At 40.7% G+C, this 23,945-nt stretch overlaps 1 protein-coding gene across 2 annotated transcripts in view; it reads left to right on the top strand.

The window, feature by feature from the left end:
- The window catches only part of pola1 (polymerase (DNA directed), alpha 1), a 65,043-nt gene that overhangs the window by 3,537 nt on the left and 37,561 nt on the right, over positions 1 to 23,945 (top strand). For both annotated transcript variants that reach the window (XM_026179415.1, XM_026179414.1), the window contains exons 11-30: positions 57 to 169; positions 401 to 514; positions 589 to 663; positions 765 to 903; positions 1,017 to 1,171; positions 1,284 to 1,368; positions 1,540 to 1,601; positions 2,340 to 2,429; positions 2,531 to 2,647; positions 2,757 to 2,932; positions 3,103 to 3,232; positions 5,905 to 6,024; positions 6,125 to 6,215; positions 6,308 to 6,432; positions 6,565 to 6,714; positions 8,647 to 8,769; positions 22,937 to 22,969; positions 23,285 to 23,377; positions 23,481 to 23,686; positions 23,802 to 23,934. In XM_026179415.1, coding sequence (XP_026035200.1) covers positions 57 to 169; positions 401 to 514; positions 589 to 663; positions 765 to 903; positions 1,017 to 1,171; positions 1,284 to 1,368; positions 1,540 to 1,601; positions 2,340 to 2,429; positions 2,531 to 2,647; positions 2,757 to 2,932; positions 3,103 to 3,232; positions 5,905 to 6,024; positions 6,125 to 6,215; positions 6,308 to 6,432; positions 6,565 to 6,714; positions 8,647 to 8,769; positions 22,937 to 22,969; positions 23,285 to 23,377; positions 23,481 to 23,686; positions 23,802 to 23,934 — 2,330 coding nt within the window. The remainder of the gene's footprint in view (positions 1 to 56; positions 170 to 400; positions 515 to 588; positions 664 to 764; positions 904 to 1,016; positions 1,172 to 1,283; positions 1,369 to 1,539; positions 1,602 to 2,339; positions 2,430 to 2,530; positions 2,648 to 2,756; positions 2,933 to 3,102; positions 3,233 to 5,904; positions 6,025 to 6,124; positions 6,216 to 6,307; positions 6,433 to 6,564; positions 6,715 to 8,646; positions 8,770 to 22,936; positions 22,970 to 23,284; positions 23,378 to 23,480; positions 23,687 to 23,801; positions 23,935 to 23,945) is intronic.

Below are 23,945 nucleotides of genomic sequence, written 5' to 3'. Positions count from 1 at the left end.
AAAAAATCATGGGCAGGTTTGTAGAGCTCACCCTGATATGTGAATTTAAATGAAAGGTGTGGTGTACCTGTTTGGAAAAGTGTGGATTGAGTCTGCAAAGTCTCATGTCAGCTGCTGTGTTAGCATCAAGAACATTGAGCGGACCATGTACCTCCTACCTCGCGAATATGTAAGTTTCATCTGTCGAAAAATGAATTACCTGTGAAAGTAGAAAGCTATGTGATTGTGTTGTTTAACTATGATTGAGTTAAGTAGTATTTATATTTGTTTTCCACTACACAATATTAGCAATTGAATATATGGAACTATATTTGTTGGAATCTAAAAAGTGAGATGTAAGTTTTATACAGAAATATCTACTGATTAAAAGTCTAATTAGTGTTTGTATTGCATTTAACAGAAGACAAACCCCAGGACCGGGGAGGTGTCCAACACTCCAGTAGGGATGATGGATGTGTACCAAGAGTTCAACGAGCTCTCTGAGAAGTTTAAGATCATGAAGTTCAAGTCCAAGGTCTGATTAGACTGTAAAGTGTGAATGTAGTCATGTTTTTAGCTTGTGTTTGATTTCTTTTTCTTGTCCTACAGAAAGTGGAGAAGAACTATGCGTTTGAAATTCCTGACGTGCCCACTCAGTGCGAGTACCTGGAAGTCAGATATTCTGTGAGCAGACTTGTATATATGCTATTCCCTCATTGTCCTCGCTTTATCCAGCTCTTTATGTTTAGATAAGCTTTAATCCTTTGGGAAATATTGTTTCGCAGGCTGAGTTCCCCTCGCTGCCTTCTGACCTCAAGGGGGCGACCTTTTCCCACATTTTTGGAACCAACACATCCAGTCTGGAGCACTTTCTCCTCAGCAGGAAGATTAAAGGCCCTTGCTGGTTGGATATCAAGTCACCACGTGAGTAGGAGATGTAGACTTTTACTAAGTTTAACTTTATCTGTTGGAATTTTGCAAAAAAATTCAGATGACATGTTAAACTTAGTCTCTAAACTTCACTGTGTCAATGTTAGAGCTAATGAACCAGCCGGTCAGCTGGTGTAAGGTGGAGGCGCTCTCTCTGAGGAGTGATTTAATCACAGTCGTCAAAGATCTCCCACCTCCACCACTCACTGTCATGTCCATCAGTCTCAAGACTGTCCAGAACCCTAAAACTCACCAAAATGAGGTCAGAACACACACGATCAAATATCCTGCCGGATACTGCGATTTTATGCTTTTTGCAAACAGACTGAAATACTAAAGAAGTGAGGACTCAATGCAGTCATTTTCCCCTGCAGATTGTGTCTCTAGCTGCGCTTATACACTATCGCTTCCACATGGATAAATCTCCTCCTCAGCCTCCGTACCAGACTCATTTCTGCGGTGAGTTTTTTCATGGCGTCGCACATGAGAATGTAGTCTTTGTATGCATAGTTATTTATTGCTGTTTATTTTAACAATCCCCAGCCTTAACGTGTAAAACAAAATGTCATTTAAGAAGTAAAACCAAAGACTAAATGAGTGGGCTTGTCATTTTATTATTTGTCTTCTCAGTTATCAGTAGACCAGCTGACTGCATCTTTCCTTATGATTTCAACGAGGCTGTGAGAAAGAAGGTGAGCGCGTATCCAGATGTAAACCTCAGCGTGTTGGCACTCATTCATAAACTGCAGCTTTAAACATGCATACTAACGTTTAGTGCACAAATCTGGGATTCATCATCTTCTGGATGTTGTCCGTACTCTGCCTGTGGGACATTCCTGTCTATTTTTCCTCTGTTAATATACAGTACAGGTCACTTCGGACGAATATTTGCACAACGGGGTGCAACATGCTTCTTTTTTGTCCAGCATGTTAACAGTTTTCCTTTTGTTAATCACCATGTTCATTGGACACTTACGGATGTCTTAGTTGATTTTGACAATTCATATTAGCAAGCATTGGAGTTCCTCTTGTTTTTGCTCCATTCATCATACTGGACTTTACTAGAACAAGCTTCACCTTCTGCTGTGCCAGTTATTTGTTTTAATTTTTTATTTTTCTATCGATGGTCTGTTATCAGTAGCGCATCGCTGCTATTGAGCGCGTTTAGGAAATTTCATTCTGCACAATGCAGGGAACAGCTGTGACTGGCAAACACAAGCGTATCCGTGGTTATTTAGGGAGCGCTTGATTTGCTTTTTGTTTTATTTGTGTAGCACGCATTTCCAGTATCACTCATTGAAGTCTGGGAAGCCAAAATAGTGAATGTGATTAAAATTCAGTTAATTTTGCTGCTTTACATGGAACTTGAATAGAAGAAGCAGGGTGCTGTATTTTAGTGAAGACACTGACGGTGTGACTCTCTCTGTTAGAATGGGAAGGTGGAGATCGCTTCTACAGAGAGGACTCTGCTCGGCTTCTTCCTGGCCAAGATGCACAAGATTGACCCTGATGTGCTGGTGGTGAGTAGGAGACGTTGAGATTGTGATAATGATTTTTAATTGGGTTTAAAGTTATTGTTTTGTCTCTGGCTAAAAACACTGTACATGTTTGTTTTCTGTAGGGTCATGACATCTTTGGATTTGACTTGGAAGTTCTTCTCCAGCGCATCAATGTGTGTAAGGTTCCCCATTGGTCAAAAATTGGACGCCTCAGGAGGTCCAATATGCCCAAATTAGGGGTAAGGAAACAAATTTGCTGAGAATGTTTTCTTCAAATGTACTAGAAAGAAAGAAAAAAGAAAAAAAGAAGCTTTATGTTCTGTCGTGCTGGTGCTTTTGAATCCGCAGGGTCGTAGTGCCTTTGCAGAGAAGAACGCCACCTGTGGCCGTCTGGTTTGTGACGTGGAGATCTCAGCCAAAGAGCTGATTCGCTGTAAAAGTTATCATCTGACTGAACTCACTGCTCAGGTGCTGAAGACGGAAAGAATCACAGTCCCACAAGAAGACATTAAAAACCTCTACAGGTAAATACATGTAAAGGGTAATTTCACCAAAAACACAGGATAAGAAGTACAAGTCATTTCTTTTGTATTATTCATCTATAAAGTTTCTACATGTTATTTCTTCGCTCACAAATCAATGTGGGAAATAATATGTGTACATTAATATATATATATATGAATATGTGTGTCAGTGACTCTCCTCACCTCCTGTACCTGTTGGAGTTGACATGGACAGACGCCAAGTTGATCCTCCTGATCATGTGTGAGCTCAACGTGCTGCCACTCGCCCTGCAGATCACCAGTATTGCTGGAAACGTCATGGTAATGCCGACAATGCTGCTCTTTCTTTAACATAATTTAACATGCACAATGATCTTATAGTTTGGCTGAGCCACAAAACTCAAATTGACAGTTTGCAGCATACCAGAGTATTAACAGTCAATTAGTCACATACTTATAATTATTTATTTATTATTTTATTTATTCATATAGCACATTTAATTATAACAGGAACATTGACCAAAGTGCTGTACAAGAATACAAAATACCTATTAAAATAACCTATAATATTGATACCAAACATCAAATATGAATTAACAAATAACTCTCATGCTGTATTAAAAGCCAGTAAATAAAAATGTTTTTTAAGATAAGATTGAAAAAGATTGACAGCAGGAGCCTGTCTGATGTGTAGGGGTAAATTAATCCACAGCTTAGGCGCTACGATTGCAAATGCTCGATCGCCTCTGTGAACCAGCCTCGACCTCGGTATGGCTAAAAGCAAAAGACCCCTTGATCTAAGAGACCTAAAGGGTGCATAAGGCTGCAAGAGGTCAGACAAATACCTGGGAGCCTGTCCATTCAGGGCTTTGTAAGTCAACAATAAATTTTTTTTAAAGTAATTCTGAAGTGGTGAGGGAGCCAATGAAAAGAGGCAAGCACCGGGGAAATATGTTCACATCTTTTAGTACGTGTCAGAAGATGAGCTGCAGCATTCTGGACCAACTGCAGTCTTGTCAGGCAGGTCTGGCTAACTCCAGCGGAGTTGCATTAGTGCAGCTGGGATGTAATAAAAGCATGAATCGCCAAAAAATGATCTCACCTTAGATAACAGCCTCAGTTTGAAGAAAGACCACTGTACAACTGAGCTAATCTGTTTTTCAAAGGTGAAATTGCTGTCAAATATAACCCCAATATTTTTGGCATGCAATTTAATAAAAGGCTAAAGACTGTGCAGGTTAAAATGGGAGGTGCTGGGATTGCCACTTGGTCTAAAAATTATCACTTCGGTTTTGTTCTCATTGAAGTTAAGGAAGTTTGAGGCCAACCGGGATTTAACTTCACCGAGACACTGAAGTAAGGGTTCTAGTAATGCAGTCTCTCTCAGCTGATCAAGAAAAGCATAACAAGTCTAAGCCACAATAGCAATATCATCATCTGACATTTTGGTTTTAGGTTTCTCACACAAGTTTCCACACTTATTGTTTATTCCTTGGACTCCACATTTTTAAAAGTGATGCAATTCAGCCAATTTCCAAAAAGATGATTCTGTTCATCTTCAGTTTCAGCTGACTGCAGGTTTCTCCAACCTTATAAACAATGCATTTGCATAATGAATGAACCCAGCACCACTGATAGAAGACCTCAAGACTGATCTGTAGAAGTCACTTGGATGAGTGTCGAAGCGTTTCTCCCACTGAAAACACAGTCAAGATAAACAATCAACTTTTTTGAGATTTCCTTACCTACAGTATATGATTGAGCGTGCATCAAGACAAATGCAGATAATTATTTAGTAAGCAGGCTTTATGGACAAAAAACACCAAAATTAGATAAGCTACTGAAGTGGGTCATGTCAGTAGCACTGTATGGGAACAGCCACAGTCATTTAAGCTGTATCGTTATGTGTCTGCATGGCGTTAATGTCAGGGCTGTGTGCTGTGGGTCTGGGTAAGATGTTGATATTTTTATGCTGGATTGTCATGTGCTTTCTGTATCTTGGTATTTTCTGCAAAGGCAACAGGTGAGATGTTGAAAGCAGCTTTATTCAAACAGAGTGCTCATTTCAAAAAGCATAAAATTTAATTGTAGGGTCGTATTTTAAAGCAGTTGGTTTCAGGAGCTACAGTTTTACATATTTGTGTTGGAAATGATAACTGTTTCACTGAGTTTTCAATTAATTCATTTTTTACGAGTTTCTTGATATCATAAATTTAGCATTTAGTACCAATAACAGAATTACATGACCTTTGGTATCCAGCTTGATTCAGCTAAAATAGCAAACATGTATTTCAGGGCGATCACACCGTAGTCTTTCTGCCTTTCTGATTATTGAGTTGAGGCAGATTTACAGTGACTATAGACCAACTGATATCCAATATTTTAGCTTTTTTTTTAAGAGCGATTAAAAATATGACATTCGAATTTATCGGCTAATATATAATTTTTTTTTCCTTTTGTCTTTTGGACACACAATACAGTAAACAGACTTCCCACTCCCAACGTTTGTTATTTTTACTTGTTTATTTACTCATTTCCGTTTTACTCAGCTCTGCTTGGATCAGCTCTTCGGTCCAAATGTGTGTGTTTCCAACAGGGAAGTTGCAGTGTGCCCTCTGGTGGGCAGATTATACAATGTCAGCACTCGTAACATGGGTTGACGGGTTTTTCTCCAATCTTTTATCTACTTTTTAAAAATTTTATAATGCTGATATCAGTAAAAACAACTAAAAATGCTGTCACAATCCACTCACACTTGTCTGACAAAGACATCAGTTTTACTTCACAAAACTATTATTCTTTCAAACTTCTGCCTTCATTCATTCGTGTTTTTAACCGACTTGTTTCAAGTCCAAACCAACATGTTTTCCCATTTTCTTTGAGGCAAAAAAAAAAAAATCCTTTTTTGACATCTTGTTCTGGAAGCTCTAATCGCCGTATGTGACAGAAAATGTCCTGGAAAATGAGTTTTTCTCCCTGCTTTGTCTCTGCAGTCTCGTACTCTGATGGGAGGCCGCTCTGAGAGGAACGAGTTCCTGCTGCTTCATGCCTTCCACGAGAAAGACTACATCGTCCCTGACAAACCTTCTTTCAAAAAAGCACAGCTCGAGACGGTGAAGATGCAGCCAAATAACACACGCAGCTGAATTTTTGTTTTTTCCAAATTAGTTAATTGAAATAAAGCTCCTTCTATTTTTTTCTTTTTTTTTCCAGGCTGAAGGCGAAGATGATGTGGATGCAGGCAAAGGCAAGAGGAAGAAGAAGGCAGCCTATGCTGGAGGTTTGGTGCTGGATCCTAAAGTTGGTAAGCACTGGGCATGTCTAAAAAAATGTATTTACTCACCTTGTTTTTTCATGTTTACGCAATTATTTTAACTCTCTTCTTCTCATTTTTAGGTTTCTATGATAAGTTTGTGCTGCTGCTTGACTTCAACAGTCTGTATCCTTCAATCATCCAAGAGTTCAACATCTGCTTCACCACCGTGCAGAGGGAGGCTCAGAACTCCCAGAAGAAGAAAGAGGTAGTGTTCAAAAACTGGTCACAAGTTGTGTTTATAGGTTGAGCCTGTTGTCCAGCTACGTTAATGCTAAATGCTTCGGATTCGAGATTCAATTCATTTACACACTTTTGACTTGTGTTTTCATGGCAACAGGTGGATGACCCAGAGGAAATTCCCGAGATTCCAGATCCTAACCTAGAAATGGGAATCCTGCCCAAGGAAATCAGGAAGCTGGTTGAACGGCGTAAGCAGGTCAAAGGGCTCATGAAACAGCAAGACATCAACCCAGATCTCTACCTGCAGGTACACACGTGAACACACACTAGCGGTAGGGGTGGTATTTGTGAGCTGGTGTCAGAATAGAACAGAGAAGCTTTATTGTTATTGCATGTGACGTCTTTCGTGAATGAAAAGTCTTTTTTCCATTGGTACCTACTCGGATCGACTCACCACGGTTTTCCATTAGGTCATAGTACCTGGTACCCCCTGCTCTGACAAGGGCTCCAAAGCGATCTGAGCAGGTAGGGCTGCTCAATTAATCGAATTTTAATCACGATTACGATCTGGGCTTTCAACGATCATTAAAAATGACTGAGCCGATTATTAGCCCCTCCCTCATTTATCCGCGACACCTTAAAGGCCGGTCCGTGAAAACCGGTCCGTGGCGCAAAAAAGGTTGGAGACCGCTGATTAAGAAGACCCGAGGGAAGCTCGGAAAGCTAAGCAGAAGTTATTTGGAGAGTGACTGCCGTTGGTTGAAAAGAGAGTTTAAAAAAAAAAAAACTTCAGTGGTGTTGCACACCATTTTATATTATTTTTTTAAAGTCATTGTTAACCTTTTAAAGCCGGTCAGAGCAGCACGCTCCGTTTTGCGTAACTATTTTTAAATCCCTGTAGAACCTGAACCTTGTAAGCTAGCGCAATAATTTGTTTTGCATATGAAACCGGAGGAGTTGTACTTACATCTGATGCCATCAGCTTGTCCTCGGTCACGGTTTCCTTCCACATATAGCTTTGCAAAAATTGCATAAAAAGCGCTTGCAGGAACAAAAACATAATATTCCAGAAACACGCTTCGCCGTTCCTATCAGCTGTTCGTAACACTTCCCACAGTGAAATGATGCACATGCTGTTTTCTTTGCAAATTTGCATCATAGGATTGTTTTTTGTTTTTCCTGCAGTATATAAAAATTGGTGTATCTCCAAAATAAAACTATGAAGACACTCAAAATAAATTTCCTGTGGTGGGAAACTATTTTTTGCAACTTTATTGTATTTAAAGTTTTGAGGGATAAACCTCTTAAATTTCTCCAAGTAGAAATATATGTAAACAAAACAAAAGCGATTTTCAATTTTTTTTGTAGTTTATTGCACTTTTTTGCAATTTATGTAATTACTATGGACTTAATGCATACATATTATTAAAATATGGGCTATAACAGTTGTATTGATGTATAGCAACTTGAAATGCTCCCACAAATGGCACTACAGCATGTAAAAAAAAAAAAAAAAATAATATAAGCTCTGGTGGACTTGGTTCTATCGTAGGTCTTAAAGGGTTAAATAAATATCGTCAAATAATCGTGATCTCAATTTCAGTGAAAATAATCGTGATTATCATTTTTGCCATAATCGAGCAGCCCTACGAGCAGGTACTGAAATGTGACGTCATCAGACTTGTAAACAAGACGCCACTGATCAGCCAATCAGTGGCGTCTTGTTTACGAAATTCAAAACCACCCCAGCAACGAGGGAAATGGCTACAAGAAACAACGCCGTGGTCCCCAAGTCGGACGAAAAGTCACAGACGGAGCAGCAGGTTTATCGTCGCCTCGATGTCCACCTTTGTTATAGCGTTCGTGTCGCATACTAATTACGTCACGGGATGCTCAGACGTGTTGCTATAACAACAACCAAGCACATTGGGTGGTATTCAATTGTTATGCAAAACCAGACTATCCGAGTCAAGCCCTGGCAAGTCGATCCGAGTAGGTACTAATGGAAAGACGGCTAAAGTTGCACACATACTCAATAAATGAAAAACAATATGTAATAATATATAAAAATCAGTGCAGTGTATAAAACAGTGTACCTAAGAAATGGCAGAAACTTAGATGAGACTGATGGAAAGCGCCACACCATATCATATCGGATTAATTAAATCTGTTGTTGAATATTTTGCTGCGCTGCACTCATTTTAGCCGGTTTTCCCATTGGAATATTTTTGTCCCTCAGTACGACATCCGTCAGAAGGCTCTGAAGCTGACTGCTAACAGTATGTACGGTTGCCTGGGATTCAGCTACAGCCGCTTTTACGCCAAGCCACTTGCTGCCCTGGTTACACACAAGGGTAGGGAGGTGAGTACACAAACACACTGCTGACTTTAAAGGCTATGTGGACCTCGAGCGTTTTAGCTGTAAAGCTTTGTTTTTAGAGCAGTATCTGGATCTATAAAAGGCACCAAATACACTGAGACTGATTAAATACAAGTTTATCCTACTTTCTTTTGAAAAGTGTAAAGAACAGTCCAACGTTCATCCACAAGAGGGCACTGCTACATTATATTCAGCACTGTGCAACACTCCTTACTCTGGCCTATTTTCTTTGACTTGTCATTTGTTTTCTGCTTTATCCTGACTCACATTTGTTTCTACAAATGTCTTTGTTTCTCCCACACCCTGTGCCCTTTTCTGTCTCCCAAATATGATTACATCTTCAATTTCATTTAGTCAGAATAAGAGACTTTCCTTATTTTCGGTGATATCAGTGACACTATGCAAGTATTTTCCAATAACAGAATGCCACGGGCACTCTTGAATCTAACACTCTCCATTTAAAGTCTCATTGTGTAAGCACTTCTTTCAACACACAAATGGAATGACAGTGGCATGCACGCTCAATAAATTGGTGCAAAGCAGCATGTGTACTGCATGACATAAACAGCTAAAGCTGGTATTGTAACTGAACACCCCACACACACACACACACGAGCACACACACACTCACACTCTCCCACTATGTCAGTGGTAGTACTCATGTTCATTTAATGAGCTCTAACAGTACAAGTCCTCAGCAGAGGCATCAGGCTTTGCCTCAGGGGAGTCCTTCATTAAGATCCCCTTACACACTCATTGTGCTCCCTAATAGAGGGCAGGGCAGTAACTCACTGTGCGTGTTTGTTATTTTGTCAGTCCGTTTGGGCCTCCAGTCATGCTTGTTGTTCAGCTGACAGAGCTACATTGTTAAAGTTGTGTATTGGATTTGCTGCTGCAGGTGGGAGTTTCTGTCCCTCAACACTTCACCGCTTATATCTTGTAGTTCGTATTTATCAACAGCCTGAGGTAGATGGGTTCATTTACATTTGTACCTCCTGCTTGCTTTACATAATCCGGGAAGCATCACCATTCTCGTGTAAGGAGTAGACTAGATTTCCATTATTCGAAGGCTTTGCTCTTGCCCGTGTTGCTAGATTTAGAAGCCCTAATTTAATCATGTGGAATAGACTTACAGCTAGCAGCTATTTTCACAACCTTTCTTGTTGATTTATTTGTTGTATAAAAACTGAAACCTCAAAGTTATTTATCACAGGAGGGCCAGAAATCCAAATTTAGTTGGAGAAAATGCTGACACAGATGTCACCATTAGTGAGTCACATTAAGATAGTTATATGCTACACCTTCAAGCTGATCACTCTGCTGGTGCCTGGAAGTAAGAAGGTTTCACTAGAACAGATTCGATTGGGTACATTGAGAATACAGATACTGATGTCCAATGTCCCTGAAGCAAAAGGGAGTTCGCATCATACATAATGGGATTATACATATCTAACCAAGGCTGTATTAAAAACCTGTGAAGCATAAGTGGTGTAACAGTAAAATGATGCAGCTGGAGCTCTTTTGTAATGGTGGGACTGGAAGGATGTGAAATTGTCCTTGCTTTTGAAAAAGTCTAACAACAACTGATGTGTATATAAAAGATGTTTTGTTTTTGTTTTTTGTGCTTCATGAACAAAACATTTTCATCATGTCCGCACAGAAATGGAGCATTTTTGTTGCCCATTATCCATAGCATGCTAACAGGATTACCATTAAGAGCTGAGCAGACATCATCCCAATCTATATCTGAATCTGGGACTCCTTTGCCCCCATATGGAGCTCACACTGACGGTGGCGAGTCCTTGTTACGGTCAGTATAAAAGATGGAGGTAGCTACAGCGATTGGTTTCTGAAGCCTTGAAGAGTGTTTTCATTTCAAATGCAGGTTTATTTTTATTTTTGTTTTTTATCCTGAAGCTATGCCCATATTTAATACTGTTTGTGGTACTTTGTGTAGATGGCTGTATCCTCAGTGTTGAGAAGAGGGCAGGGTGTAGATTAGGTTTGGTCGACTGACCCGTTTGCCACGGAATATCGAACCGTCCTCGAGGCCTGGTGCGAGTCATGCGCGTCTGCCCCAGGCTTCTTCCACCCGTCCTATCAAAATAAAGCATAAAAACATAAATTACTGTTATTGAAGAGTCGCTTGGTTACCTGATTTTTACCTGATTATCTGTTGCAGTTACTCCTCAATGAAATGATTATTCCTTAATTAGTATTATTAATAATTATTACTCTAATTAGTATGTTCAGCGGTAAATGGGCTTGTTCTTATGTAGCGCTTTTCTACTCTACTCAAAGCGTTTTATACAACACGCCTCAGTCACCCCAGCACTTTTTTCTTCCTAAGTGGTGCTTTCTAACATTCACATTTTCATGAACGCATCAGAGGAGCAACTTGAGGTTCTGTATCTTACTTAGACATGCAGATGGGAGCAGCCAGGCATTGAACGGCCCACCTTTCAGTTAGTAAAGTCCCTACATCCTGAGCTACAGCCACCCAAGTATGAAGTCAACCTCCAAGCATCACAATGTGACACAAATACATTTGCCAGGATCAAATACCTTACTACTCTACAGTTATCCTTACACAGTTGCTGAACATTATAAGCCTTTATACAGAAGGTTATACTGGTGGTATGTCTCATTAGACTGCATTGGGTTTATCAAGGTGTACTTAATAATGTGTCAGCTGAGTGTTTATACTAATAGTGATTCAGATGCTTTGCAGGTTTGTTGGAAACTAAAATTTCCTCCAAAGTTTTCTAAAACTTCTCAAGTTGTCCTGTGTGGCGAGGAGGCTGTAAGCAAATTGGATGTAGGACTTCAGTACACTACAGAGAGACGTGCGTCAAAAAGGTCATCAGTCAGTGTGCGGTGTATACACACGTACCTCGGCTTGCTGATGAAGCAGGAGATCCCACTTCACACAATCTTAGTGTTTTGTTTACTTTGTATCTATGATCCTACCACAACTCTATTTATATAGCAGCTTGTGTGTTTGGAGAGCGCGTGGCTTCAGCACCAGCCTGCTGATAATAAGGCAACATGCTGTGGAAGATATTCTTTGAAATTTACTTTTTGTCAGTTTTACTTGTATATAAGTGTGTGTGTGTGTGTGTGTATAAATCTTATAGCATCTAAAATAGGATTTTTGTAGGACAGTTTTTCCAGCACTTGAGCATCATATGCTCGTCAAGGAAAAGCAGCAGATCAGCAGTAGTACGAACCAAATGTGTCTGTTTTACTGAATTGTACAGAGTCCTAAAGTTAACAGGAGGCAAGCCGAGTAGTTCTCGGTAGTTTCCGACTGCAGCGAGCCAGAAAAGCCAGCTGGCATTTATAACTGGGTTTCTAGTGTATTTGTGGGCATTGCCATTTGCACTCCCACCCCCATTTTAATCGTCACATTTGCACTCCACTTTCATCTCATGATTTAGGAGGCTTTTTATTTTTGTAATTGTAACATGTACACTGATCACCACTCTGTCCACAGTGTAAATCCACCCTCCTCTCGCGCCCCTGCGTTCCCTTCATCTGTTTGGATGAGTGTCCAGAGTGAATGTTCATGTGTTCTCTGTATTTATTGATTGGCCCGGCTCTCATCTTTCTCTCGCTCTCGTTTTAAAATGAGGCCTAACCCCCCAGTGTGGCCGGATGGCTCAGGCTGCAGGCCACGGCAGTGTCTCAGCCCTGGGCTTAGATGGGGGTTGACAGACCCTTGGCTGTGGACCTTCTGATCAAATTTGCCAACTTAGGAGGGGAAAGCCCCCCACTTACATCTCCTCCTGATTCTTGTGCGTCTTCCTTGGGTATGTCTTCTATCGTGTGTGTGTGTGTGTGTGTGTGTGTGTTACTACTACCCATCTGTGTGTGCGTGCACAAGTGCTACTGGCCGAACTCTGCCCTTTGTCGGGACCATTTGTTGTGGCCCTGTTCTGTCCTGGTATGTGTGGGTATTAAAGGGGGGGATGATGGGTATTAAGAGGAAGGTGAAGGTTTAGGATTACACAGTCAAGGGTCCTCCACAGATTGATGTCCCCCTCACTCCCTCAGCGTTATTTTGGGTTCTTTTGTATGTTCGCCAGAGAGCATTTGGGTGCAGAGAAATGGTTGTATGACACAGACAGACAGCTTGCACACATGTGATTATTTCGTTTTTAATTTTATTTATTTATTTTTTGTTAATGGGTTGATAAATGCATCTGTCACACCAGAAAGATTTTTTTTTGGCCACAGGCTGCTGGATCTCCGAATTCATCCACTAAATGAGGAGATTTTAATTTGGGGGGGAAAGGTTTCCGCAAACCTGCTTAGGGATGACGAATCAGCTGCAGGTTTAGAACAACTACATGATTTTTCCTTTGTTGACCTGTGTTATTGTTAATGTTTCTAGTCACTTGAAATGGCAAAGAGTCTGTACTTGAATTTAATTTGTGTTTATGAAATCAGAAGCTCGCTTTTTAAAATTCTCAATTGTTTAGTTTGGCCTGCTTCTCTTGCATGATGGTGTGTTTACGTCGTCCTAATCGAGTGATGTTCACAGCGCAGGCCGAGGGAAGCTGCTTATTGTTGCGGATCGCAGATTGGTTTGACCTTTGACCCTTTTGCCTGCAAATCTGACAACCATTAGCAGGTGTGTGTCTCTCCGGATGGAGGGTGACTCCTAAAAGCCATTCTGCTGTAATTGAGTCTCTGTCCTTGTGTTTAAAAACAGCCTGACAGGAGCTCGTAGTTGACATTATTGGCTGGCATGCAGAGTGAAGATAGAAGCTGGCTTCTGTAACGGAGCTGAGGGTGCAGAGAGGTCAGAGTTTGGTTTAGGTTAAACCCTCTCCCGTACGTACGTGTGTGCAAGGGTGCATGTGCTCGTAATGAAGTCTAAGTAAATATTGTTGCCCCTGGTGTCCCTTGTTCTGCTTCTGTATCATCTCTCTTGTCTCAAGAATCACAAATCAGTTCCCAGAATTAGACACAGAAATACCTGAACCAACCTATCACGTCTCATTTGTGGTCGCATCTGTCAGACTGCATGCTCTGATGTCATGTGAGTAAATACTGTTGCCCTCATTTCTTTCATTGAGGGTTTCAGAATCACAGTGGTCATTTTTACATTTCCCTGAATTAGACATAAGAATACATAAGCCTGCCTACTCCGCCGGTGCGTTTGGGGAAATGAGGGCTGCGATGTTTCCATGATCCTGTAGTCCTTTTAAAGAGTGGGCTTTTCTCTTGATAGGAGTGGACTTAACAAATAGTCACATGGGAGCAGCGCTGCTATTCTGGCATCAATAGCGTGTCTGTGAGGGCAGACGGTGGACCGCGCAGGGGCTCAGAGTTTAAACGGCGACTTCGTAACACCTGCTAATGAGGCCATGTGAGAATGAGCTTATGGCAGAGATTATAATTGATAATGGATTCATCTGGCGTGCATTTGAATTTATTTGTTTACTTTATAACTTTATTTTGAAAAGTTCTATATAAATACTAAATAAGGGTTTGTTTTCCCTCAGAATTATTTATTCTATGGATTTTGTTCCCACATAAACATGTTTTATGAGTGAGCAGCTATTTAAATTTTACATAAAGAAGAACCACATTTTGAGTCTTTTCAAACGCAGCTTTTAACATTTTAAAAAAGATTAACTTCAGTAGCACAAGTTTTTAAAATTCATTTTAGTGACTTTGTTCTAAATCAATGGCAGCCATACTGAGTAATAATTAGTATTAATAATAGTAGTAAATAATTCATAATAACAATACTAAATCATCAATAATTATAGTGACTGACCCCCAAAAAGAGCATTACTATTTACCCTGTGGAGTGAGTTGAATTTATTTATAGTGTTAGCTTTTAGTTAGGGGTGCAATGATATTCGTATTGATATTGAACCGTTCAATACAGTGCTTTCGGTTCGGTACGCATATGTATCGAACAATACAACATTTGTAATTTATTTTATCAATTTTCCTTCTGACGATGCTGTCTGTGTTGAGCGCTCAGTGAATCTGTGTTCGACTACTCCGCCTAGGCTGCACTGTCCAGCGCAGATCCACTGAGCGCTCAACACAGACAGCATAGTCAGAAGGAAGAGCGCAGGGCAAGCTAGCGAGACAGAAGTTAAGCTCTACTTGCAACAAGCAAATTGAACCTCATTCAGATCTGGCGTTTGGAATTATTTTGGTTTTCATGTGACGTATGACCCTGAAGGTAAGCGAGTCATGGACTAAAGTAAAACAGTATGTTGGATGTGCCATGCAATGCTCAATTACATTGGTGTGAACTAGTGTGTTAGCGCAGTTAGCTCGTTAACGTGTTGGCCGTCTAGCCCCATGCACGGAGCGATCGGCGGTAGCTCGTTAACGGAGATTTGCCGTGTTGTGGCGTTAAGGTCATTTCAACGAGATTAACCTGAAAGCACTAGTGGGAACACAACGAATATGACTGCACATTTACGCCGACATCATCGTAGTGCAAAGACAAGTGAAAGCAGACAAAAAAAAGCAAGCATGCTACTAACTTTAGCCGAGTCATTTAGACCGCTGTTAGCACATGATTCTCCTTACGCTGCTGAGAATATAGCCCAGAAGAAGCGGATAGTATAGCTTTTATTTTGGAAAGAGCCATTTCTCTGTAATAAACTCTCTTTTCCAAAGATGAGTGATTCCTCAATCAGATACAGGGCTTGCAATATCGCTAGCCCGACGTCCCGGAGCTAGCGATTTTTTCAGTCGGGCTACCAAAATCTATCTCTTCCCTGCCCGTCGGGCTATTGTAGGAAAAATATATATCAATGCTTTTGCATTCTTTCAGAAATGTAGCTGGGTAATTATGTCATTGGCATCGGTGAGCCACTGTCAATATGTGACATATTGAAATCGCGTTTGAATTTGCGCTTGTTTTTTTGCTTTCACTTTGCAATGTGCGAACTGTGTATAGAGAGCCACAGCACTGATCTGTGAGTGATGATAATTTGCGCACCAATTCCTCTGACATCGTCTTATTAATTGTTAGCTTACTATGCAAACATGACAAGTGAAATCTCCCGCAGCTTAAACATGTGAGAGGTTGATCGCGCAGAGAATCGCTGAGCTTATGTGAGTGCGTGTGTAAAAGCATTTCAGTTCTGCTGAGCCAAATAAGACAGGTCAGGGTGAAGAAGTGACAGCCAAAGAAAAGCTTACCACAAAACGGAGAAGTTATGACAAATCAGACTATAAGGCAAAAAGAAAGTGCAGCTTCATGGTTTCATGGACAAAAGAATTTCTGTGGCTGCAATATGACGAGCTAAATAACCAGGGCTGCACATAAGTGGTCCGCAGGTGCGCATTCGCTGTCAAAATAAAAAACACGCACAAGGGTTAGGGTTAAATTTTAAAACTGTACTTTTGAGTTAAAATATATATTTATAATTTTAATAAATGACAAATTAAAAATGCATGAACATTTTTTTTGTATCGAAAAAATATCGAACCGTGACACCAAAGTATCGAACGAACCGTGAATTTTGTGTATCGTTGCACCCCTACTTTTAGTGATTAGTAAAACCAGATATTTGAGATTAAATCATCATTATTCCACATTTTGTTGCATGCCAGTGCTTTTTTTTCCTTTGCTTTTTGGGAACCATTTCTTTCTCAAATTCACTCCCCACCAACCAGTGGCATATTTAGTTGAGTACTTCGACGGTCTAGCATCTTTCAAAAGTTAGTAAGTCCCTCTGACTGTTGCTTTATTCCCCAGGCGCTCACTCTATTCGATAGAGCCAAAGATTTGATTTGGTGTAGATTTCAAAAGCATGAATAATCATTTAAATTCATGATAATCATGATTTAATTATTGGCCACAATAATTTTCACTACTTTTTTTTTTTTTTTTGTCTTCATGACAGCTGTATTGCACCCCCATTTAAAAAAAAAATAAAATAAATAAAAGTAATAAAAAGTCTGGCTTCACTGCTGCTCTTGTGTATCTGCCATTATATTGCTTATTTACTTGACAATGTATTAAAAACTTGGCTGAGAAAATGCAGTGACATACCAGGATGCGCCTTTTCCTGCTATTAAAGTACAGTATTATAATTGAGCGGACAGCAGGAGGATTGTTGTCATTGTTGAGTTATTTTCAATCAGTGTCGGCGTTTGTGATCTTGGCCGGTTGTATTAAATCAGTCACAGCTTTACAACAGATTGACCTTCCCGATGGCAGACATGAGAACACAGCTATGGCATCTGCCAGGACAGGTGTGTGTGTGTGTGTGTGTGTGTGTGTGTGTGTGTGTGTGTGTGTGTGTGTGTGTGTGTGTGTGTGTGTGTGTGTGTGTGTGTGTGTGTGTGTGTGTGTGTGTTGTGCTCTGTGCTCGTGAATTCTTGCGTGCAAGTGAAATCATTTTAGTGAAAGAAGGACTTTCGGTCTCTGTGGGTGTGTACGGAGGTGTGTGCAGATATAACTTCACGGTAGCAGAAGAGAGCCTGTAAATCTTTTATGCATCTTTGCGTGTGCGAGGCTGTGTTCGTGAAAGAGTTTTGCAAACTTGTGTGTGTGTGCTCAAGTGCCTTGTGGACATGTTGTGTGTATGTCACCCCGCCACCCCCCAGCTCTGACAGTGGTGTGTTCCTCCACAGGTGCTATTTCAGTCGACCGACTGTCATCCCAAAATGCTTTTCAGCTGAGTGCTTTTCAAAACAATCGTCACTGGTGCCCCAGACTCTTTTTACAAGGGCCCTCTGCTACACAGAGGTTTAACATGCCGCTTCTGATCTGCTGATCAGTAGAAGGATGTATGTGGTGTGTATGTGTGTGTGCCAGAGTTCAAGATGTAATGATAATGGGAGGGGTGGGGGGGCTCGCGCATTTATCTTTTGTCTTTACTGCTGCCTTTCAGTCTGCAAACCACTCATCACTCAACCAAGCAGGTCAGTTAAGAGTAATATTCTTATTAAAATGACAGCCTGGCAAAAGACAAAAGATATTTTGATGAGAAGTGTATGAGGGTTGGGGGGGTAGTGGATTCAAATAAAGAATACACGAGATTGACGTGACAACAAGACATGTAAGGCCTTAATAGATGAGGCCAACAAAAAGCTGAGCAACAGCTGGGAAAAGGAGGATATCACAACAAGGCTGAACCACTCATCAATTAGCATGACAGGGTGCAATAACGCACAGCTAATGGGTACAGCTCGTGTGCAGGCACACAGGTGCACATGCAAAGACATGAGGCGCTGTTAAAAGCACTAAATGAAAAGCTGTGAAAAGTCAAGTCAAAGACGGCGGGAAAATGCAGCTTTTAAAGTGAGATATTAGGACGGGTATTGAAAAGTGTCGATGGGTTTGTGTTAAGCGGCTTTGTAACAATATTCAGTCTGAAATCCATTGCTCCCTTTTAAACTTTGATTTAAAGTCTGAGTTGTATTCAGCTGGACAGGAGGTGTTATTTCCCTTAGACTTTGCCTCCTGTAGTTGTTACTCCTGGTCACTTTTTTCTTTTCTGTTTTGTTTTTTTTTTTTTTTTTGGGCATCTTTGAATGTTGCAAACCTAGTGGTAGTACCACTTAACCAAAGTACATCTTCTGGAGCCCTGAAGTCTGTGTGTTCGAGGCACAAGGCAGATTTGTTGGGTACATTAGGTTTTAAAAATGAGTAGTGCAAAGGAAAAATGCCACATGGAAGCTGCATGTCAGTGTAAAACTCGTGCAGGAATACCGCACTAATGCTTTAACTGCTGAATCTAAACTTGGAGCGTCTGAAAATGCTGCTGCTGCTGCCAACTGCAGTGTCTTGACTCTGCTGCAAGTCACAGGTTTGTTTATTGCAGGGTTTGCATTCAAGTAGGGCACACTGGTTGGATAGCAAAGCGTTGCAGATGTGTTCTTGATGGCCAGGTGAAAAATGTTGAGTTTGTTAAATAAATCTTTTGCAGTGATCACAAAAGCTATTTGTTTACATGAGTAATTAAACTGTGGGTTGTGGAGCGTTCACCTCTTTCAGATACTAAAGTAGGACATGGTAGAAAACATTTGAGAACCATTGATGTAGGTCAGTGCAGATCTCGCGATACCATATGTGACTATGTGATATTCAGTATGACCATATTAATGTGAACTAAACGTCTGCAGTAGCTATGTGATTATTTCTTTCAAATCAAATGAACCAAAGCTAGGCACTCTAGGGTCGAAGACTGTGGCACATAATCTCAGTGCTTTTGAAATGGCTGGTTTGAAGGCGGGGCTAGGACTTTGACCACTCAGAGCAGCGGCTGATGTTGCTGCATACGCGCAGAATAGAATATATTCTACTTATTGCAAGGTATGTCCTTTTATTTGGTGTTTCAGTCCAAGGAATGCAACCTGACATGTGAGCCCTCACATGCAATGTGGCATCAAAAGGAAGGATGAGGTGAAACTGTGATTACAAACGTGAGAAATTCAGTCTCATGTGTTCTGTCCTGATCCTTCACTTTGCAGGAGCACTTGTCAGCGAGCTGCTCAATTACTGTCCGGTCTATTTACACTGTATTAACACCAAGGAGCCGGAAAGGATGAGAGGCAGGAATGTTAGAAAATTGGTTTTATAGTGTGAGGGAAAAAGAGCGACTCTGTAATTGGAAGATTTTGAATAGATTATCTAAATTCACTTTGTAGAAAATGGTTAAACTAAGGGAAGCAGCTTCACTGGTTGCAGGTATTAAGATGGCAAAACTCAGTCAGAAGTAATGATTGTAAAAATTGAAAGAACAACTCTTATTTCGTAGCTGGAGCGAAAATGCGATCGGCGCAAAAAGCCGAGCGAGGGTACAGACTGATCCGATCAATTTGATTGATGTTAGCAGGTTAACATTAAGCACTGTGAGCCCCTCTGCTGAGTTTTTTCAGATGTTTGGCCCAGAATGAGCGTCATTCACGGTGCTGACGAGTGCAGTCATCACGGTGAAGACATACATGCACTCTTTTTACCCCCTGGGGATGTGTGTTTGCATTGGTTCGTATAGTATGTGTATGCCGGTATGCGTTTAAAGATGAGCGCACGTGCACACACACTGTCAGTTGCACACATTCCAGCGTCATGGTCAAACGACTTGTCTTTCACACAGTTCATTCCTTAAAAGCAGTCTGTCCTGCTGGAACTGACAGCATATGGAAAACCTGTCTAAATGAGTCCACACATCAATTACATCAACGCATTCTCACCTCCTCGCTTGTCTGTCTTTCCCACATCTCCCCATTCATCACGTCTCTGCACTTTTTATTCAGTCCGTTCCATCATTTCAGCTTCGTCTCCTGGCTCTTTCTCCTTTCAATGCTTTTATTTTGCTGTTTTGTTATTATAAAAAAAAAAAAAGTATTACTGGAGATTTCAAGATGGAGTACAAAAGCAGAGTTTTAGCTGAGTTTTGTTGATGTGATGATTGACACTGTGAGGATAATGAGCATGGCTAAGTTTCTCTAAGATGGTTCTCGTTTACTGTCTGCATCAGCAGGCCTGCATTAAAACATTGTCCTGGGCTCTGTTGGTGGGCGTGTGTTGTGCCAAGTAGCAATAAGCAATGAAATACAATCCATGGTGTCTATTTGATGACTGCATTTGTGAATTTTAAGATCTATCATACCCGGACTCTGTGGGTTTTTTCAAATTATTTTCCCCTTATCTTTATTCTCCTACATGTTTTGGCTGTTAGCTGGAGAACTTGAACTTCATCTTGTGATGTTTGCACTTGCTTTCTTTCGAATGGGACATTATGATGACTTATTTAATTTTTGCATTTAAGGAGTGGGAAGGTGACGTTTAAGGCTTTATATGCTGGCTTTATAGACAGCTAAGGTGAATGATTGTGGTTGAGGTTTAGATTAATCAACAAAGGTTATATTTTTGTTATGTCTGTAGAAAATACAAATAAATAAATAATATTAATGCTTTCTGTCACATTCATCTGTAAGTTAATTTGTCCTTTTTGGCAAATGAGGTCAACTCAGACTGTAAGTGTGTAGAGAATCAAAAACATACAAAAAGAACAGTTACACAACTAATTGTGATTTTTGGCTGATGTGGTGATGTGGACATTTCATTCTTATAAATGCTCTTTATTGTGATGCCTGTGCCTGCATTTTGTCCTGCAGTGGTGTCTGAACACCATCAGGATACGTTGGGTTTTGTTTAGAAATGTTCAAGTCAACAAACGAGGGATCTAATTATCAAATTAGCATTCCCATTGGGGTAGTTTATCTTTAGTTGCATTTGAATTTCCATGAGTTTTACTATGTCATGATTTATATCCTGCTGATTTTATAGTGTATTTTTTACTTTTTTGTCATTTTCCAACTTGAATTTTAGCGTCTGATGCAAATAATTTGGCTTGAAACGGCTCCTTTGTCTGATTATGTGACACTCGGATTGTTATCTTTATTTCTGATAATCCTCTGCTTCGTAAAATCATATTACCCAAGGAAAAAAAATGTGTTGCTTCAAGTTTTACTTTTAATGATTCAAATATGGGAGGAATCTTTGCTGCAATTTCACACGCCTGTTTTGGTGCTTTTTTTTTTTTTTTTTAAATTAAACAAATGGACTGTTCAGCTCAGGCACAGCTGAGTTTTTCTTACTCAAGAGCTGCTGCTCAGTGGCAGCTGTTAACAGAGGAAAATGTGTCTCGTATACAAGGTCTGATTTTCCTTCCAAGACAGATACTTTGTTATTTGTGCGAACTTTGGTTGCACTTAGATAACATTGTAACATTGCAAGTGTACAAAACGGCTTAGTCACATGCACATGTGCACACACCAGTGCAAGGTGCTGGCCTAGTGTCTAACCAAGGACTCCTTAGCAGATGAGCCTGAACCATCACAGCTGCTTGTTGTGGTGTTTGTGTTTAGTAGCTGGCTGTATTTGAAACATCAACCTTCAGTTATAGTGTTTCGTATAGTTAAATGTCAAAATTATTTTCAAATGCATGGAATTTAAAATAAGGAATAAATAAATGTGACCTTTAGTCTGACAGACTGAGCACATTTGGTGTCATCTTTACATTTTATTTTATACCTCTGAAAGATCATTTCCTCGGGCTCGTTTTCTGTCGTAAATAAACTACTCTACACTCGCTGCAGGCAGCTGTCATTCACATTTTAAACCACGAATTTACTTTTGCTTTTGCAGTGTTAAAAATGTCTCAAATTAGATTTGTATTCATGAATTATTGGAGTGGAGCACCTGTGCACTCAGTCTGAAGATTTATAAAGAGTTCTTTCATTTTCCTCTTTTCCAACCTTTCTTCTTCTGCTAAACAGGCAGGGGTCATTTTGTCTACAGCGAAATCCACTGCATAAGTGCAGAGGTGAAAAACTGTGTGTGTGTTTGTGGTAAGACCTTGACCTTGACTGCAGTCCCTAATGGAGAGGCTGTTCCCCTGAATGACTCAAACTCCCCCCGCCGTACAGCGGTATGTAGCAGCCCATAAAGCATGCTTATGGCCCACTCTGGTTTCAGGGAGTGGAAGCCCGACCCCGCCCCTTCCTCACACTCTGAAATAGCCGCGTCCTTGTCCCCACACGGAGCACAGTGCGAGTCGGGGTGTATATATGCGGCTGTGGTTGATTGAGGAGCAGATTGCTGGTGACAGGTCACACTGCGTTCCGTCCCTCAGACCCCCCCAGATTAGCGACCTGAGGTCCCCACACTGCCCTCCCTTCCTCTGGGCCCCCACCTGTTAGGATCCCTCTGCTGCTCAGAGCTTTCCTCACGCACACACACAGTGGTCAATCTGCATTTACAGAATTCTCTTATTTCTCCGTCAGTCAACCAGAAGGTTATAAAGGCCATTACAAGTCATTATGGTGTGTGTGTGTGTTGCCTGACTGTGAATTTGTGTGGGTTGAAAAGACGCCTGTCACAGCATGCTCTCATAATTGCCCTCTTAGCCAATTATCCCCCATTTAAAGCAAATCACCTGCTCTGCTCCCATGTCCACACAAATGTGTATATACACACACACACACACACACACACACACACACACACACACACACACAATTAATAACGCGGAAACTTAATATTTAATCATTTCATCTTCCTGAGTGACGTGTTTGTTTACTGTGCTTGTGTTGTGTTGTTTTTGTTGTTGGCATCGTTCAGAGTGTTGTCTCCTCTTTTCTCCAGATTTTGATGCACACGAAAGACATGGTTCAGAAGGTCAGTCATTACCAAGTTGTTCCTGTTTAATATCTCTAATATGATATGTAATTATGTGCAGAATAACGTAAAATGTACACGACAAATAATCCTTTTAATAATGACTTCTTCACTGGATCAGGACGCCTGGATTCTTGCATCTGTATTAAGCAGCTAAATGATAAACTTTGGGTTAAATATCATTTAATGAGTCAAATCTAACATTAGATTGTTTTAGAAATTGTGCAGTTTGATGTGTGTAATATTCACTTTATTATCCCAGTTTTAACTGTATGGATTCTTTCTTTCTCTCTCCCCCCCTTTTGTGTGACTCAGATGAATCTGGAAGTCATCTATGGAGATACTGACTCTATCATGATCAACACAAACAGCAAGTGTCTGGATGAAGTTTTTAAGCTTGGCAATAAGGTGTGTGCTTTGGGTGTTTTATCACTTTTTACATGCGCACCATGCAGTGGAGATTATAACCAGATGTTGACACTGAATCCGTGTGTTTGCACTTTGATCCCAGGTGAAGGCAGAAGTAAACAAGCTGTACAAACTATTGGAGATCGACATTGATGGTGTGTTCAAGTCTCTTTTGCTGCTGAAGAAGAAGAAGTATGCCGCCCTTGTGGTGGAACAACACGGAGAAGGACGTTTTAGCGTCAAGCAAGAGCTCAAAGGGTTGGACATCGTCCGTAGGGATTGGTGTGACCTGGCTAAGGAATGCGGCAAGTACGTCATGGGACATGGGAAACAGTTAGCGCGTCAGTATATGGAGCGCTGGAAGCACCTTACAAAAGATTTTCATTTGTAAGGAAAAATTCATTGTGTTTATTTATTTTTCTAGCTACGTGATTGGGCAGATCCTGTCTGATCAGAGTCGTGATGTCATTGTGGAGAACATCCAGAAACACCTGGTGGAGTTGGGAGAGAAGGTGGCTAGTGGAGACATACCACTGAACCAGTATGAGATCCACAAGGTGAGGGAATC

Source organism: Astatotilapia calliptera, chromosome 9 (assembly GCF_900246225.1).
Source record: "Astatotilapia calliptera chromosome 9, fAstCal1.2, whole genome shotgun sequence".
Classification (NCBI taxonomy): Eukaryota; Metazoa; Chordata; class Actinopteri; order Cichliformes; family Cichlidae; genus Astatotilapia; species Astatotilapia calliptera.
Note: the sequence above shows the minus strand (reverse complement) of the source record. Positions and strands in the feature narration are given on the sequence as shown.